The 18,464-nt window shown below is 40.0% G+C and overlaps 1 protein-coding gene across 4 annotated transcripts in view; it reads left to right on the forward strand.

Moving 5' to 3' along the window:
• Positions 1–5,098: 5,098 nt before the first annotated feature.
• dhrsx (dehydrogenase/reductase (SDR family) X-linked) overlaps positions 5,099–18,464 on the forward strand; it is a 40,936-nt gene continuing 27,570 nt past the window's right edge. The window contains exons 1-2 of one of the 4 annotated variants that reach the window (XM_026932368.3): positions 5,099–5,750; positions 17,226–17,333. In XM_026932368.3, the coding sequence (XP_026788169.1) occupies positions 17,279–17,333 (55 nt within the window). In that variant the 5' untranslated portion in view covers positions 5,099–5,750; positions 17,226–17,278. Of the gene's footprint in view, positions 5,751–12,765; positions 12,941–17,225; positions 17,334–18,464 lie in introns of those variants that run through there. The other 3 variants (XM_026932367.3, XM_026932366.3, XM_053230048.1) reach the window with 3 other exon arrangements.

Below are 18,464 nucleotides of genomic sequence, written 5' to 3' on the forward strand. Positions count from 1 at the left end.
GGGTCAAAAAGTGCTCTCAGGGCGAAGTTGCAACTTGTGACTCCTGCCTACATCCAGTAAAAGCCACCAAAAATGTCTCCTCAAGTCATAATTTCTACTCGTCAACTTGGAGTAGTCTTCTCAACTACCAGTTCCTTCCCTGTTTACAGAAAGCGCGTCCCAAATCGCATACCTATGCACTATTCTACGCCGTTTTGTACTATAAATAGTGTGATTAGTGTGAAAATGTATAAATTCCAACAAGAAGAAGTGCACTTCAGGTACCCGGATGATGCACGTATTCAAACGAAAAAAGGAAGTGTGGAATGTTGGGCATTTCATGCACTCAACGGTTGCAGCTTTGCTTACGTGGTGGACGAGGGACGGGGCTAAAAGGCGCCGACGCTGGCTCAAGTTTGCTCAGAATTTAAAAAAAAAAAAAAAAGGAGTGTGGAAACTTCAGTAAACGAATTTCTTCATTTTACTATTTGTGTTACCTTGATACAATGAAATTCATTTTCGCTGATTCTGGGTATTCTGCTAAAGCTAGCGGCGTCGCGTTACGTGCATTTGACGTCATTTGCCATCGACTGGGAAACAGTTTATACTTCCAGTTAGTAAAAAACTGCTAGTGGTCCATTTGAGATGATACTACCCTTCTAAATTTCATGCACTAGATGGTAGAGTACATAGTGCATAGTGTAAGTGCATAGTGTATAGTACGTCAATTGGGACGCAACTAAAGTGACATTAAATCAACATGGCCGCCCACTCAGGTATCACTTCTAGTCTTTTAAATGAGTTTATAGCAGTATTGGGTTTAGATCAGTTAATATACAGACACAGTACACAGTACTTGGTTAAATCTATAACGCTGACCGAACTAGTCACTGTTTTTGAGAAGGACTTCAAACTACGACAGTAAGAAATCTATTTTATATATAAAGCATATAAACACACTTATATAAGTATAGGAATTATAGTTAGAGACAGATAAGCTGCTGTCTCACTGCTGTCTGATGAATGTAAATAATGCTTCTGGAAACGTGACAGCCACACTATTTCTAAACAAACATGCATCATAGCATTGAATTCAAGTAGTCCATTCACTCCTGATGGAGTTGTGGAAATGTTCATTTTGAACAAAAGTCTGGGTAATCAAGGATGTTCATGTTAAAGCCTTTATAGCAGAATAGCTGCTGACACATTTGACAAACAAAAATGTCAGACAGCAAGCAGAAAAGAACTTCAGATGATTTCCCAGGTTATATAATTAAAAAAATTAATGATACATATATTATGCTTATCGAGGGCAAGGATGAAAACCACCACAAAAATAAAAACTGCACCAGCTACTCCAGGAAAGAGTGTTTATTCAGCACCTGTAACAGCAGGTAGGCTAACATTAATGGGTGTGTGTGTGTGTGTGTGTGTGTGTGTGTGTGTGTGTGTGAATAGTGCGTATTGAATAGGCCTATGTTACTGTATTACCATCAGCCTGCATAATAAAACTCCATCATTAAAGTCCAGTGAAAAAGTGTTTCACTAACAGAAAGTAATTTATTACTTGTACAGAATTGCATTAGTCATTTAATTAATCATTTATTTGTTTTTGCAGATACATTTAGTCTTGCTAATGGGTCCCTGGAGGACTAGTGGTTAGGCCTCGGCGCTCTCACCGCTGCAGCCTGGGTTTGATTCCCAGCCAGGGAACAAGACAGTGCACTCCATTGCCAGTCCCAAGCCTGGATAAAATTGGGGAAGGCTACGTCAGGAATGAAATCCGGCATAAAAACTGTGCCAAATCAAATATGCCCATCAATGATCTGCCAGATGACCCCTAATGGCAGTGGCCGAAGAAAAAAAAGTGGGTGGTCTTGCTAATAGTCACATTAGTGATACTAAATCTGGCAACAAAATGAATCTAGAATGTGACAGCCATGATATTATGTGTTGATAAATAAAGACTTGAAACTGTTACAGCCAGACTTTCATTTGTACCTGGACAAAGCGCAGGCATTTTTCGAAGCTTATGGCCTTCCATAGCATAATTCCCTGGCTTGTTTGGGTGTGTCATGTGAAAGTTTATTTGTTTATTTCGGTCAGATCTTTCCAGCATTTCACTGCAGCCTAAATGCAAGACATATGAAGACTGTTTTTATGTCTCGCGAGCACTTCTATCCATTTCATTATCTCTACTCATGTTACACTCGTGCTCTGTTTCGCTCCATGTTATAAGCAGGGGTTAAACTAGAAGGAAGGTTCCATAGTGACATGAGTCATTTATCTCTGTTCAGCTAAACGATTCCTTCATTGACAAGTTCACTGATTTGTTCAATTACACTTGTGATTTTCCCAACTTAATGTGCATCCTGTCAAAGCTTTAGCACACTGCTGATCCATTTAGACAACAAACATCCAGTGCAAAGTAAAAATAGCTTTTAATTTTGTGTTATTTTATGATATGGTTGTATGATTGTAACTGAAGCTAACAAGACAAAAAAAAAAAACACAGCTTGCACAAGAAAGCGCAAACTCCTCTGATCTGAAGACTTTCTTGTGGCGGAAAACTTACAGTTACAGAGCGCTGACACTGGAGACTCCTTCCATAAACATTAAATAAATGCCTCCTTGTGTTTTCTTTGTTAAATAGGAATACATGCTTTTTAATCTGTGTATTATTAGCTTTAGATTAGACATAGATCATCCACCATATACAGTATATCCCCTGTGAATGAGTTGTAACTATAGAAACAGTAACGTATTAAATCAAATGCATTAGTATAAACTAACCCTGTTATAGAAAATTAATCCACACCTTCACACCAGATTCAAGAGTGCATCAGCGCTGTGGTATAAGAACAGTGATGAACAATGTTGTGACAGTGCCTTCCTATTTAGGAAGAAGCACATTTCATAGTCCTAATTTTGATGTTGGCTTGATTTGTGTGCTATTAGGACCTGGAACACTCATATATAGCTTACACAATTCACCCAGGTTTATAAATCACTGAGAGAAACATTGGAGGCAAGAAGAAATGTGTCAGCAGCATCTGAAGGAAAGAAATTACTGAAGGCAGTGACTGATATCAAGTTGTATAAGGGTAACAGGGAGCAAATGAGGAATTTTCAGAGCCACTTGAGTCTTAGGATATGTTGTATAAATAGTGCAGATGTGACTGTTGAAAATTTGCAACATGTTGGTATTTTGATTCCAACATTTATGGAAGCTACAGATTTTAGTTGCACAGCCAACTTACTAGCTATTTTGAATAAATATTCATTCAAGTGCTTTATCCTGGTCAGGGTCACGGTGGATACGGAGTCTAACCTATGAACACTAGGCAGAGGGTGGGAGTACACCCTGGATGGAATGTTGGTTCATCTTGGAGCACCATGAACACACATTCACCAATCCTCCTACTTGCATGTTTTTGGGAAGTGGGAGGAAACCAGAGAACGCTGGGAGAACATTGTGCAAAACTCTGCATAAGCAGTAACCCACTGCACCACCGTTACCCATTTCCCACTGCATCACTGTTACCCACTGTGCCACCATTACCCATGACCCATTGTGCCACCGTTACCCATTACCCACTGCGCCATCATTACCCATTACCCACTGCATCACTGTTACCCACTGCACCACTGTTACCCATTTCCCACTGCATCACTGTTACCCACTGTGCCACCGTTACCCATGACCTATTGTGCCACCGTTACCCATTACCCACTGCGCCATCATTACCCATTACCCACTGCATCACTGTTACCCATTACCCACTGCATCACTGTTACCCACTGCACCACCGTTACCCATTACCCACTGCATCACTGTTACCCATTACCCACTGTGCCACCGTTACTCACTGCCCAACCATTTCCCATTACCCACTGCACCACCGTTACCCATTACCCACTGCGCCATCATTACCCATTACCCACTGTGCCACCGTTACCCATTACCCACTGCACCACCGTTACCCATTATCCACTGCACCACCGTTACCCATTACCCACTGTGCCACCGTTACCCATTACCCACTGCACCACCGTTACCCATTACCCACTGCACCACCGTTACCCATTACCCACTGTGCCACCGTTACCCATTACCCACTGTGCCACCATTACCCATTACCCACTGTGCCACTGTTACCCATTACCCACTGTGCCACTGTTACCCACTGCCCACCCATTACCCATTACCCACTGTGCCACCATTACCCATTACCTACTGCGCCACCGATACATATTACCCACTGCGCCACCGTTACCCATTACCCACTGTGCCACCTTTACCCATTACCCACTGTGCCACTGTTACCCACTGCCCACCCATTACCCATTACCCACTGCACCACCGTTACCCATTACCCACTGTGCCACTGTTACCCATGACCCACTGCGCCACCGTTACATATTACCCACTGCACCATCGGTACCCATTACCCACTGTGCCACTGTTACCCACTGCCCACCCATTACCCATTACCCACTGTGCCACTGTTACCCATGACCCACTGCGCCACCGTTACATATTACCCACTGCACCATCGGTACCCATTACACACTGTGCCACTGTTACCCACTGTGCCACCGTTACCTGATACCCACTGCACCATCGTTACCCATTACTCACTGCGTCTGTGTTACCCACTGTGCCACCATTACCCGTTACCCACTGCGCCATCATTACCCACTGTGCCACCGTTACCCATTACACACTGCACCACCATTACCTATTACCCACTGCACCATTGTTACCCATTACCCACTGTGACACCAGTCACGATTTGTGTTTTGGCCTGATTCTGATCACATTTTGGTTTGAACCTGGTAGTTTAGTAGTAGTATGTATAATAGTATAGTGTTAATTCGGAGATCTGGGTCTGGATTGAACACATTATCACCGCTGTAGCGCACATAATTACACAAAGACCTGTTGATTACTCCGGTTTTTTCTGACCCCTAGTGTTTGGATAAAGCAAACACAACACAGTGCAGCAGAACAGTGCGCCAGATCCTGAAGTGTGTGCTGAGCATCAGCTCATCTCCATCTCTCTCTCTCTCTCTCTCTCTCTCTCTCTCTCTGTGACCTTGCATGGGTGCAACCTCCTCAATCACTTAATCATTCACAAGCCACTACAGCGTTCATGGACTGTCCGTTGGCGAGGATCTACAGCTGAAGAACATTTGTGCATCATTGTGCGCTGAGATGAGTTGATTAAAGAAAGTTCTTATCTTTCTCTTGGTTAGACTTTGGATATTTGAGTAGTTTTATTTCCTCAAAACCGAAACGCACGTGTTTTTGTTGACCGGATTGAGCTTCATGAGCCTATAGGTCACCTCGACCCCTGACGACGCGGTGAGCACCGGATGCGCAAGAGCGCGGACGAATTTTTTTTTTTTTTGTCTTAGTTTCTTTCTTTCTTTCTTTCCTGACGCGCGCGCGTTGTGTGTTCCTCTGCAGCACGAGCACATCGCAACGCGTCTCGGCGCGCGCCCATGCGGACGCCGCGGATTGGCTCGCGTGCGTCCGGCTCTCGTGAACGGCTCGCGTCCGCGCCGCTGACATGCAGTCCTTAATCTCACCGGTGACCAAAGCGATCTTGGTTGCCTTGTTCATTTTCGCCATCTTGCTCATCCTCTACGTGATCCTGTGGTACATATGTCGTGACGTGGACTGCGACCACGGCATCTGATTTATGATTTTTTTTCTTTTTCTGGAGCACGCGAGCCGCCTTGGGAACGGGGATGACCTCGCCGTGGTGAGTGCACCGTTCCCCTTCTGCCATCAGCAATTCAGTGCATGCCAAATCTGAGCAACTCCATCGCATTATTAAAAAAAAAAAAGATTTGATCCTTTTCATATATATTGTGAGTGTGTGCTTTGATGATTATTTAATGCACGGTACATCCTTTCGAGCTCGCGCAACATTTTTCCCACATGTTGCTGCAGCCAGGCAAAACAAAAGGGTCAGCCAGATATCTGCTCAGATGCAACACATCTTTTTTTTTTTTTTTTTTTCAAAAATATATATTCTAGCGACATGCATTCATTTTTCAGCAGCATTATGACATGCAGAGCGCGCGCCTTTGATGCAGCTTCACCATAAAGTTGTGCACCACGAGCGTCTTGTTCTGTGCCAAGTGTGCGTTCCTACAGGTGACAAGAGGTCGATGCTAGTAAAAGTGGAACGCAAACCTGTAGCACGTCCATTGCTTTTGCCCTAATAATGAATTATAACACGGTTTGGAACCTCAGGTACCTTTTCCCCCGCTTATTAGCATGCAAAGGTTCATGCAAGCGCACTACATATTGAAATTCCATAAGCGTTGACTGTATGGTATGGTGGCACTGTTCTGTACTGCTTGGTCCTGTAGTAGGGTATATGCTGTACCGAAAGAAAAAAAAAATCTCCACACCGTGAGATACACCGGGTCTGTTTTTCACCTCACATTGATTTCTTTCCCCTTCACGCTGGAGAAAACGTTGAGCGCTGTGACTCACCGATTTTTAATCCTCGCGCTATGAACGTGAGGAGAATCGCAAACGCGCTTTCGCACGCGCTTCGTACAGGCTACGTCTGCGAAAGTGTCCGCGTGAGGTAGCGGACAAACCCGTGCGACCCGGCGCGTGAGCCTGGAACGGGCATCAGTGCAGTACCAGGAGCACCACATCGTCACATCACAGCACACCACAACACAATGCAACACAACACAATGCAACACAACGCAACACAATACAGCACAGTGCGCAAATCCAAGCGGAAATGCGCATGCATTTTGCGCCGTGAAGGACGAATAGAGGGCACGCAAAACGGTTTGCACCCTTTTCTGCGCCTTTCCGCTCATTCTCCTTGGCATCTGTGCATTGCTGAGTTTGGTGTCTAAAAAAAGCATGTGAATCAGCAGTTGTTGTTGTTGTTGTTGTTGTTTTGTTTTGTTTTTTTGTTTTGTTTTTTCTTCCTGAAGTACCCTGGAGTTGTGTTCCTTCTGTTAGTGCTATTGGAAATGCGTTCTGACAGGAAGCCCGTAGATGCAAACAAACTCTGAGAGGGAGAGATGCGACAGCTGTTATGCCATACAGCATTGACAACGTGTGTGTCTGTATGTGAGTGTGTGTGTGTGTGTGTGTTTGCATGATGTCTGGCGGGCATGCAGTTCTGAGAAGCACTGCTCGTGAGTCATGACCAAGGTCAGCCTTGAATACCAAGCACTCGTGGCCAAGTGGAGTAAGGTTTCGGAAAGGCGAGGTATGTTCTGGAAGACCAGCGAGGCACACAAATATTTACAGCACTGCATGTCTTCACAATGATACAGTGGCCTCACCAGGACAAAGGGTTACCCCTGCTCTTCCTCTAAACAATGACATAAAGCGTGCATCATTTCAGTTGGACATTCATAAACTCTAAAAAAGATTCATCTCCCAACTCCTGAGCAATGTCTCACAGCTGTTTTTCAGCTGCAACTGCGACAAGTTTAAGCATCTGGTCTTCAGATAACAGCCCCCTGTCACGGAGAGACCTGAGAGCAATCTCAGAAGGAAAAGCCCTGTTTGCAGAATGCCACTCAGACACAAGGGGATCTCGCGGCTGCTCCGGCTTCGTGCACAGTGTGGGAATTTGATTTCCAGTCTGCGCCTGCTGCGTCGTCTCCTTGGGGCTTTCTCCCTGCAGTTTAACGGTGGAGCGAAGCTCTTCATTACACACTCAGTAAAATAAAGTGGGATATGTGAGCCACAACCAGAGGCAGCGAATTCTTGAGCAAAGACTTGAACTAAGAACTAGGCACTGCAGGGTATTTTTCCCTGTTTCTTTACACAATAGCAACATCAGTGCTCTGAATATCAGCTGATACCTGATAATGATCTGTTAATACTTTATGCAGAACATCTGAGTTATGATGGTGACAAGTTTTAAGACAGGGTTTTATTGTAAGTCGAGTTCATCAGTGGATCAGTTTAATGGCAAATCTCATATAATCTACAACAGAGTGTTTTCCTAGAGCCCTTTTAGGAGGCTAAGAACATTTAAATATCCAATGAACCCTTAAAAAACCCTTAAAAAGCCCTTTTTTCTAAGCACGTATCGATTACCAAGACTAGATATTAAACACCTGAGAGGTTCTGGTAATTAAGGAGAAAATAATTACCAGTAATTTGGACCAAAAAAGGGGTTCTTCAAGGGTTCACTGGTTAATTAAAGGTTTTTAGCTTCCGAAAATGTGATTCTTCTTGGAACCCTTTCTAATAGCAAAACCCTTGTTGTAGGAGACTATGTACAACCTATAAGGGTCCCCCAAGACACACAGTGGAAGAACCGTATCATGTTCCCTATAGTGTTGTGAACCCTGTGGGGCTCCTATAGGCACTTGAACTCCACAAAGATTCTAGATCTAGAGTTTGAAGCCACTACGTTCCCAATACCAATTGGTTCCACCGTGGTTTGGTACATCCTCAGTGGTTCCAGTTCTCTGGTGCTCTAACCCCAGCTTTGCTCCAAGACTGGCATATATGAAAATAAAGACACTTGGCATTTTGGTGATAAATAAAGCGAATTTAAAAAAGACTCCCAGGGTGCATGGTGGTCTGAAGTAGAGGTGTGCATCAGAACTGGGATCCTGTGGGACCTGCAGGAAACAAAGAGTCACATATGAAACTCTTGGGCCAAAAAAAAAAGGCCACGATCATTTACGCATTTTACAGCATTCATTCATCCTTAATAACTGCTCGATCCTGGAGTGGTTACAATGACTAATTTGTTTCTATTTTGGGAAACATAACCAATTAATTTCATTTGAAAATGGAGCAAGCATATAAAAACAAAAATAACTGAGCGGATGGGCTTGGTCAGAATTCCTTCGGGAGATGGAGTGGGTTTAAAAAACAGTCCTCTAGTCTGAAGGGTGTTTTTTTTTCCCTTCATTCCACATTGTTTGTAGGGTGAATAACAATGGATGGGTGGTGCATGACCGGAAAGCATTTTATTCTCATCTACCTCGTCTTGAATGGTATAGCGGAATAGCAGTATGGCACTGGCAGGGTCAAAGTTGCAGTAAAAGTAATTGTTAGAAAATGGCAGCTCCCGGTGCTGATCTGCTTCTGGAGGAATTGGAATTGAGGTTTGTGTTGCTAGTTTTTAAGGAGCAAACACAATACGAGATTGTCTTTTCAGTCAATTAACAAAGAGGGGTAGGAGAAGGATAGGTATAAACGTCCTTTTCTTTTTTTTTCCTTGTCTTTATGGTCCCTGTCCCTATATTCATATTTCTCCCACCAGCCTCTCTACAAAAGTCTTTTTCATTAATGTACATGACAGAATTGATGATATTTTTCCGATTTATCTGAATATAAAGCAACCATCATGACACATCAGGTATAAACCAGGCATGAGCATTCGCTCTATCACTGAGAGATCACAAATTCAAATTGATGCCACAGTCATCGATGGCCAGGAGTCCAAGAATTCGTAATTGGCTCTGCTCTCTGGGTAGGAAAGGATGGCATTACTCTCACCCCTGTCAATCAGCATGACATCACCCAATCACATGACAACCTCATGCTCATCATTTGGAGCTTTCATTACATTTTTTTCTGTGCCCTTGAGAGCATCATTCCCTCTTTACGAAGACATGGAATTAGTCGTTCCTTCAAGTGAATATCACCTGCTGAAGGAAAAGCACCATTGCCGCCTTCATCATGTCAGAGATAATTACTTAATCAGCATTTTATTGATTTCCTTATAAGACATAATCACAGCAGGTGGCTCTTGGAAAGTGGTAAGTCTAGGGAACACGCTTGCCAAATGTCTTGCTAATACAGATTAGCAAAACGTACTGACATTTCTTTTTTTCTGTGTTGGAGCCTGAAATGGGCGAAAAGTGTTTAACCTGGGATCGTCTCCAAAATTGTGAGGAGGAGCTCAATGCCAATAATCACAATAAAACATGCTCTCTGGAGATGTACCCAGTAAAATACCCAGTAAAATGTATCAGTAAAATACTGATACATGGACGGACGAAATCAGTCTTTCTGTAGTTCATCAATCCTCTGAACCTGGAAATGCATGAAATGAACATTTCCAATGGTTGTGTCAAATTTCTGCATAAAACACTTGGGGGCATGCTGTTATGGAAAAATAATCAAAGAGCAGAGTTACTCTTACCACATAAAGTTGATTATTTTCCAATAACAGCACCTCCTGAAATGTTTTATTCCTATCTTATGCTACAGCAGTTTTCCAAAGTTAACATTGTTTTATTTATTAAAAAAATGACATCATACATTCTGTCCAATTATTGTAACAGGGCACTGCATTAGTTCATATTATAACTTAGGTTATAGCAGCTCCCCCACCAGCTTTACCTCTACAAAGTGCTGACACCGGAGACTCCTTCCAAAAATACCAAATAAACCACTCCTTACAGAAAACTTCCGCATATCAACAATTACACACTTTTGTTTTTAAAATATTTATATGGAGCATCAGTAATACGAGTCCCTGTGTAAGTTGTTACTATAGAAGCAAAAACATATTAGAACATGCATTACCATAATCTTATGAATAACCAGTATACTAGTGTCAGAGCTGCTGTTAGAGAAAATTACTCAACACCTTTTGACCAATCAGAATCGAGAATTCAGCAGAGATGTGGTATAAAATAAAAACAACAACTTCCTCACGTCCATATTATTGTTTGTTATCTTTAAACTTTCCTTTTTTCACTTCTTTTTGTATATGTGGTTTTATGTCTCTGATAGGAAATGAGGTTTTGGTTTGTCTTTATTTCTGAAATCTGCTTTTCCTAGTGCTGTAATAATTTCATTGCTTATAATAACACAGTTAGGGGCATTCTTTTAGGAAAATAGCACTTTTTCTCTCCCCCATCTCATTACCCATTCTGGCTGTTGGTCTGTCTGATTGCTTTGTGAATTGAATTTACAGGAGAAACCATTTTGGTTGATATACTTTAGTAATCCCCTAAAGGAAATTGCCTTTTTTTTTTCAAATATCCCAATGTAAAAGAAAGTACAGCCATGCTCCTTGATCAGATGAGGGTTATGGCAGTCATGAACTCATAACCTTCTGATTCCTAAACACTGAAGATGCCAAACATCCCTCACGTATCTACCTGCCCTTTGGGTTTAGCAAGTATAAAGATATGAATGGAGGTTTAATAGACCAGTGCCTTTCCACCTAGTCACATAAATAAACATACTAAAGACTTAGGCGACAAAAGGCACACGCCTGAAGCCACCACCACAGCAACACTCATACACTATATGGCCAAAAGTATGCGAACACCTCACCATCACATCTTGTTGAGCTTGTTGGATATCCCATTCCAAAACCATTGGCATTAATACTGAGCTGTCTTTCTACAGCCAATGTTCGTCTATGGAGGATGAATGACTTTGTACTTGATTTTATGCACCTAATAGCAATGGTGTCAATCATAAGGGGTGTCCACATACTTTTGGCCATATAGTGTATGTCCCCCATAGGCATGCATTGAATTTTTTTTGTAAATAACATTTAATTTATGTAAGATACAACCCTGTCCAGGATGCAGTGAGGATCCTCTCACACACCTATAGGTGCATTATTACTGTTACCATAATGACACAAATACACACAATGCCAAAAAAACCCCAAAAAAACACCTAATACCAACACCAATGACTTGCTGCGTCTCAATTCACCTACTTATACTATGCACTAAAAGTATGTACTCTTTCTGTGAAGAAAAAGTACATACTTTTGAGTGTGTAGCAAAAGAACATTAAGTACTAGGACATAGTAGCACGTCACGTAACGGAAGAGAATGCACACTGTCACCGTAAACAAACGCTGCGTTTCAGAGTTTCTTCATTCGTTATTCATTATATAATTTATACTATATAATTTCATTCACCATTCCCTTGATTTATTTTTCCACGTTTCATTTACACCTCTCTAAAATGCGTCCTTGAATTCAGCGAAACAAACCGTCACAACACTGATCCTCTCTCACGCAAGGAGTTGTGGGTAATATTAGCTGAAAAAGTGTCCACAGATCCACACTTCAAAAATCTACCAGAAACAGTAGACCATCTGGGTACCTCTGGGATATTCATTTCAATATACTACGATTTGGGACACACTAATTCCAATCTCGGATACTACTGAGGACGGATAGTAGGCGAATTGAGACGCAGCACATGTACCTCCAACACACAACAATATCCCAGAACTGTTGCTAAATAAATGTATGACAAAAGTATTATTATTATTAAAAATATTATTAAATAATAATAAATATATTATTATTATTATTATTATTATTGTTATTATTATTGTTAATAATAATAATAATAATAATAATAATAAATATTAAATAATAAATATTACATTGAATATAACAGTATTATTTATGAACATATAGTTATATTATGATATTACATATTTCTCATCAAGTCATTACAGATTTATGTACATAATTCAAAATGATAAATTATACACTTTTTTTTTTACATATTTGTAGAATTATATTTTATTTTTGCCCTTTTTTGAGTGGCTTTGAAAAATAGAACTTCTGCACATCTATCTATCTATCTATCATTTTTATTTGTGTATTTTTTTAGAGTCGCTTTCCTCGGTATCGACTCACTACTACAAACCCCCGCCTTCATATCAGTATCCCAAATAACTGTATAGTCCCTCTACAAGTGCCCTATATAGGGTAAGTATTACCGTCTTAAACACCCTACGTAGTGCACTGTGACTCTAAAGCGGAATCATTCAGGATGGAGCTGGCGTCAGGTCGGACTGTAAACAGTGAGACACTCTCCGGACAGCGCTGTCAGAGTGCGCGATGTGGCGGCTGCTCGCCTTCATCCTGCCGGTTATCAGGCTTTATTTCATCGGTGTGAAAGTGCTCATCGACCAGCTGCTCCACAGATCCTTCGCTTTACCAGGTTAGAGGCGTCTGAAACGGTCCATGGAGTGTTTTTTCTGTTTTTTTTGTGCCAAAGTTCAGCACATTGCTTTACTTCTTAAAGAGAAGAAAGTTCAGAAGTGAGACGTATCACGTGGTTTGTTTGTTTGTTGTTGTTGTTACTGTTGTTTATTTATTTATTCTAGTTTAGTTTAAACAATATTCTCATTTTTATCATGTACAAATGTATAAAATTGCTTAACTTATATCTTATATCACAAATTCTTTCTAGTGACAAGCCATTAATACACAAAATTTTAGAAAATATTAGTAAATAAAATATTAAAAAATGTTAGAAATGTTAGAAAAAAAAGTACATATATTTATTTGTAGGTGTGTATCATTGGTTTCGTCCAAAATCATACTACACTCTTATTATAAGTGCTAGAGATGAGAAGTGCTTAGGGCTTATCAGTACACTGCATGTGGAGTGAGAAACGGTTTGGACTTTGAGCTTTTGCCAAATGGCGAATATGACTACATGTCCTGTTACACTGTACCTGATCATCCCTTCATCATAATGTTCAGCTCCAAATACATATAAGTACATGTGCATGGGGGTTTCTTCAGGGTTCTCCGGTTTAGGCGGATTGGATACTCTCCATTGCCTTTAATGTGTGTGTGTGTGCATGTTGTCATGGATGGACTGGTGTCCTGTACAGGGTGTATTCCCACCTGACAGGCAGTATTCCCGGGATAGGCTCCAGATCCACCGCGACCCTGACCAGGTAGTGAAGATGAGTGAATGAATAAACGATACAATACTGATATAAATACCTCTGCGTGTCTGATGATACCTGACATCCTGACAGTCACCAAACCCAGCTTGGGGATGATGGCGGCTTGAAGACTGTTTATGTCCTGTGCTTATGTGTATCATCAAAATCTCATAGATATCATCGGTACTATGAGTATATATAGTGTTAAGTAAGATATAAGAGGAATTAGTGATGGCGTGGTGTGTTTTATTCCTCTTAAACCACAGCTATTCACCGATTCTATCATTTTATTTATTATTAAACAATAAGACATCACTTTTTTAATTCCAGTTTATGGTCTAATGCATGGTCTTTGTTTATGGTCATATTTTTCATATTTATCCTTTCGTCTTCTGTTTAATGAAACCTCTTTATGATACTATCTTTAAGAATAATGTTAATGTAATTGTATTCATCCTGTATTGTTTTTTTTGTCTTTAAATCTCTACTGGGAATGAAGGTCAGAAAATGTGAAATCATTTTGGTGCACTGTTTAGGGTAAAAGGAAAAAGCGATTAATGTTTCATAGTGATGATTGCGTGAACAACCTCTGACCCAAATCCTGAAGAAATATGCAGCTAAGCCGACTGAGTCTCTGAAAGAACAAATGGCTTTTGGTGACATTTTGTACTTCTTTTTCTTTCATCACAGAGGAGCTGTAATGCAGGCTGAAGATGAAGAAACTGATCTCGGATCAGCGATAGGTGGCGTGTAGGGGATTTAGACGCACTACACAATGGACTCTTGTTCACACGCATTAGTGACAGGAGAAAAGCAGAAATAGCTGGTCATAGCGATCAGCCAGCACAGGAAGCTTTACCTGTCTGTGTCCTGTTAAGGTATAGATCAGAGAAGAAGAATTCGATCTTGCAAAGAATACCACAGTCCTTCCTTTGATTTGGAGTGAGATATCCAATTATCGCTGAACAATAGAGCACTCTTTAAATCGAGTTTAGACTTGCCTTACTGAGGAAACGTTGTCCCTGAGGACTGCGGACATGGTGTAATTTGTGTTGCATAGATGTCTGGCTCTCAGCTGACACACCAATGCTTGAGCAGTTAACTGTGTTTTTACCACAACTGCGCTGTTGAATTCTTGAATCTGATTGGTCAGAAGGTGTTGATTAATTTTCTATAACAGAAGTACCAGTGAGTAATTTCAATCACAGGTTTACATTAATGCGCTTGTTCAAATTCTTTATCGTTTCTATAGTAACAGCTCATTCACAGGACATGATCTAATAATAAACAGATTAAAAACGAGTTATTTAACAAAGGAAAACAATTAATTGTTGATATGTTTTCTGTCAGGACACGATTATTTAACGTTTATGGAAGGAGTCTCCAGTGACAGTGCTTTTCAACAGTCAGTAAGTTTTCCACCATGGGAAAGTCTTCAAGATGGAGGAGTTTATGCTTTTCAGTTTCTCGGTAACATGACAACCTGTCTTTTTTTGTCTTATTAACTTCAAGAGAGATAAAAAAAAAGAGATGCTGGTGAGGGAATGACTGTTTATAGCTGCTGTAACGTAAGTAATAACAGGAGCTAACTTCTCTTGTGGATATTTTGCAACATTACATTAAATGTAACTATACTCGGTTAGAAAGTATGATATGTTGTTCACTAATAAACATAATTTGTAATCATTGGCAAATTGCTGAGGTAGAAGAGATATAAAACACTTCAGGATGTGCCGTTATAGGAAAATAATCAATAATCAGTGCACCAGGCTGAATCACACTACTTCATCCTTTATAATTTGTGATAGCAGCATGCCCCATGTGTCTTATTCATTACTTAAAGCTCACTTAGTTCATAATTCTTAGCTGTTTTACAGCAGTGCTTTATAATTCCTGTTAATAAAAATGTACAGAGCCTTTTTGTTTTCATTTTTTTACACATTTAATTGATAGTGAGCTCATTATCCAATACTGATCTGATACTTTCTCTTCACTTAATTAATTACAAGCTGTGAGTACATGCCTGTTTTCCGTTATTTTCTGTCAGTTCATGCTGTGCTTAAAATGAGAAATAACAAAATACCAAAATGAGCTCCGTGATTATACATAAACATGGGAAAATTGGAATATGTGTGATATCAGCTCTAATTATTATTATTATTATTATTATTATTAAAATGCTTATAAAGCTTATAAACTTTAAAACCTTCTTATGACTTTTATTCGATCTGAAGAATGATATTTCTGTTCCTGGGATTCTGGATTTTGTAAATCAGAAATATAATACTTTTTTTGTCAAATTGTGTATTATGTTTTAAAGTTGACTTAATCTGAAATTGATTAAAATGAGTCTGCAGCGGTACCAACCCGAACCCTGCTTTCCATATATGGGCACGAATATCAACACACTCAAATATCTATCAAATGCTAGTTCACTAAATCGCTCACAAAAAAAAAAAAAACCCTGACATGATCAAATCATTATTGCCTTATTATTGTTTTGTATCTTGCTACTATTTTGTGAAATAAAACAAACCTGGTGTAACAATAATTCATGTAATGCTAGACTAGTTCATTAGCTAGCAATCGGCAGCTAATTAATTCAGATAAACCTGATGTTAACAAACTAGCTACTTCTACCTTTACATGTTTTTCAGTTGTTTTTGTTTTGGAGCTTGATGCTATTTTGTGAAGGCTGTTGATGTTACTAGTTATTAGGGCAGATGGAAAGATGTAATATGCTTTTAATAACAGACAGAGAGTGATGAAAAACCCTTTCCTGATTCATATGCGACCCATGTGTCATACAAATCCAGCCAGTGGAAAGCGGACAATGAATTTCCAAATTTTCGTCCATAATTTCATTCCGCAAAATGGCTTAAGTGATCAAATCAAATCACTATTCAATCAAATAAAAAAAAAATGAATGTCCAAAATTCAAATCAATGCATCAGATTTCAAATTCAATGCATCAAATTCAGATTCACTATGAGAAAAGCAGCTGATCATTTCCTGACTGCTGATTGGCTGAAACGACTGAAAAAGCTGTGCATTTTTCTAATGAATTTCTCTGATGTTGTGTTGTATTAGAATTTTGTCCATATGATGTGACTAAAATTAAACTGAAGCTGAGTATTTAAACCTATACATACATGCTCAAAACGTTTGGATTTAACTTAACTTTGAAAACTTGATATTCAGTTTCATATAAAACATAAAAATTCAACTCAGAATCTCAGTGTCACAAACTTTATTCCATGCTGCCAGCGGTACGTCCTGGCTACAGATACTGTTTCCAGCTTGACCCTAAAATTTCACTGAGACGACGCCTGCTGCATGATTCTGTGAAATAATGCACTGTTAGACACACACACACACACACACACACAAACACACACACACACTTTTCAGTTCCTTTTTGCAGAAGTCCCAGTGAGATGGACACTGTGTCCTTCATCAGGAAGCCGAGAAGTAGCATCATTTTTTTCCCTTAATGTTTTTTTTTTTTTTAATCCTGTTCTCTTTTCATCCTTTTTCCCCGATCAGTTTTGCCCAGACAGAATGGGAGGGTTGCCATAGTGACGGGAGGAGCCAGAGGAATGGGCTATGAAACTTCTCGACACCTGGCGAGCCTGGGCACGCATGTGGTCATCGGTAACACATCACACTCGCTCAGTCTCACAGTCTCTCACATCAGATATGTGTGTCGAGGACATGCCCTTTCCACTCCACAGTGCACTGTCTGCTTTTAGGGAATAATTCTAATAGATCTAATATGTTATCGTTTCTATAGTAACAACTTACGCAGGGACTGTGTGGTGGATGCTCCACATAAACAGATTAAAAAACATATCTAATGTATATCTAACGTATCTAATTTCGTGAATTTTTTCCCATGAAAACTGGAAGAACGTAGATGCAGAGTGAAATGGTTTCTGGTAAGCCTTATAGCCAAATGTTTACCAGAGCAACACCAGCAATTTTAACCACCTTCACTCACAGTGGAAAGAATTCATTCACACCCCTCAGGGTAAAGTAACATTAACTGATGTTAGCATGATGATATGCAGCTAGATATGTAGCTAATCGTAGCGCTGTAGGACTCAAGTCTGCTCTCGAGACGTTTTCAGTATTGACTTGGACTTGTCTCAGACTTATTTGCATTTGTACTCGTCCTCAGTCTCGCTGAACATGGTCTTTGTTTCGACCGAGAGTTTGTAAAAATAATGTTTGCGTTGTATTTTCCATACACAAAGTTTGATAAGAAATCATTCCTTCTTCTAGTGAACAGCATAATCATTGGCACAATGCACGAATGACACCACCTAGCTAAAGTGAAGGCTTGGCCTCGAAAAAGATTCAGTGATTTTCGGTCTCAAGACTCAGCCATGCTTTCATTTAGAGTTCATTTCCATTAGTTTAAGTTTGGAAGTTAAGTTTAAATCATGTTAAAATTCCTTACATAATCAATGATAGCATGGTTTGTTAATGTTAGCTAGCTGTATTGCTAGTTAATCGAGAGCTGAGTTAACACGTGTAGTGAGAATGATGAGTGGTTTTGTTTGTTCAGTGTCAAATTTATTCGACAGAATTTATATTATTAATTATATTAATAACTAATATTACTATTACTAGTATGACAAAAGCTCTTATTCTTTAATCGGGCCGTTGCAGTTGAGGTTGTTGTTGTTGTTGTTGTTGTTGTAGTGAAAGTTACAACTGTGAAAGCTACTTCTGGCAGCAAAAACACTCACATGTGAAACAGGCCCATTGTTGATATGATGA

Source organism: Pangasianodon hypophthalmus, chromosome 26, assembly GCF_027358585.1.
Source record: "Pangasianodon hypophthalmus isolate fPanHyp1 chromosome 26, fPanHyp1.pri, whole genome shotgun sequence".
NCBI classification, from domain to species: domain Eukaryota; kingdom Metazoa; phylum Chordata; class Actinopteri; order Siluriformes; family Pangasiidae; genus Pangasianodon; species Pangasianodon hypophthalmus.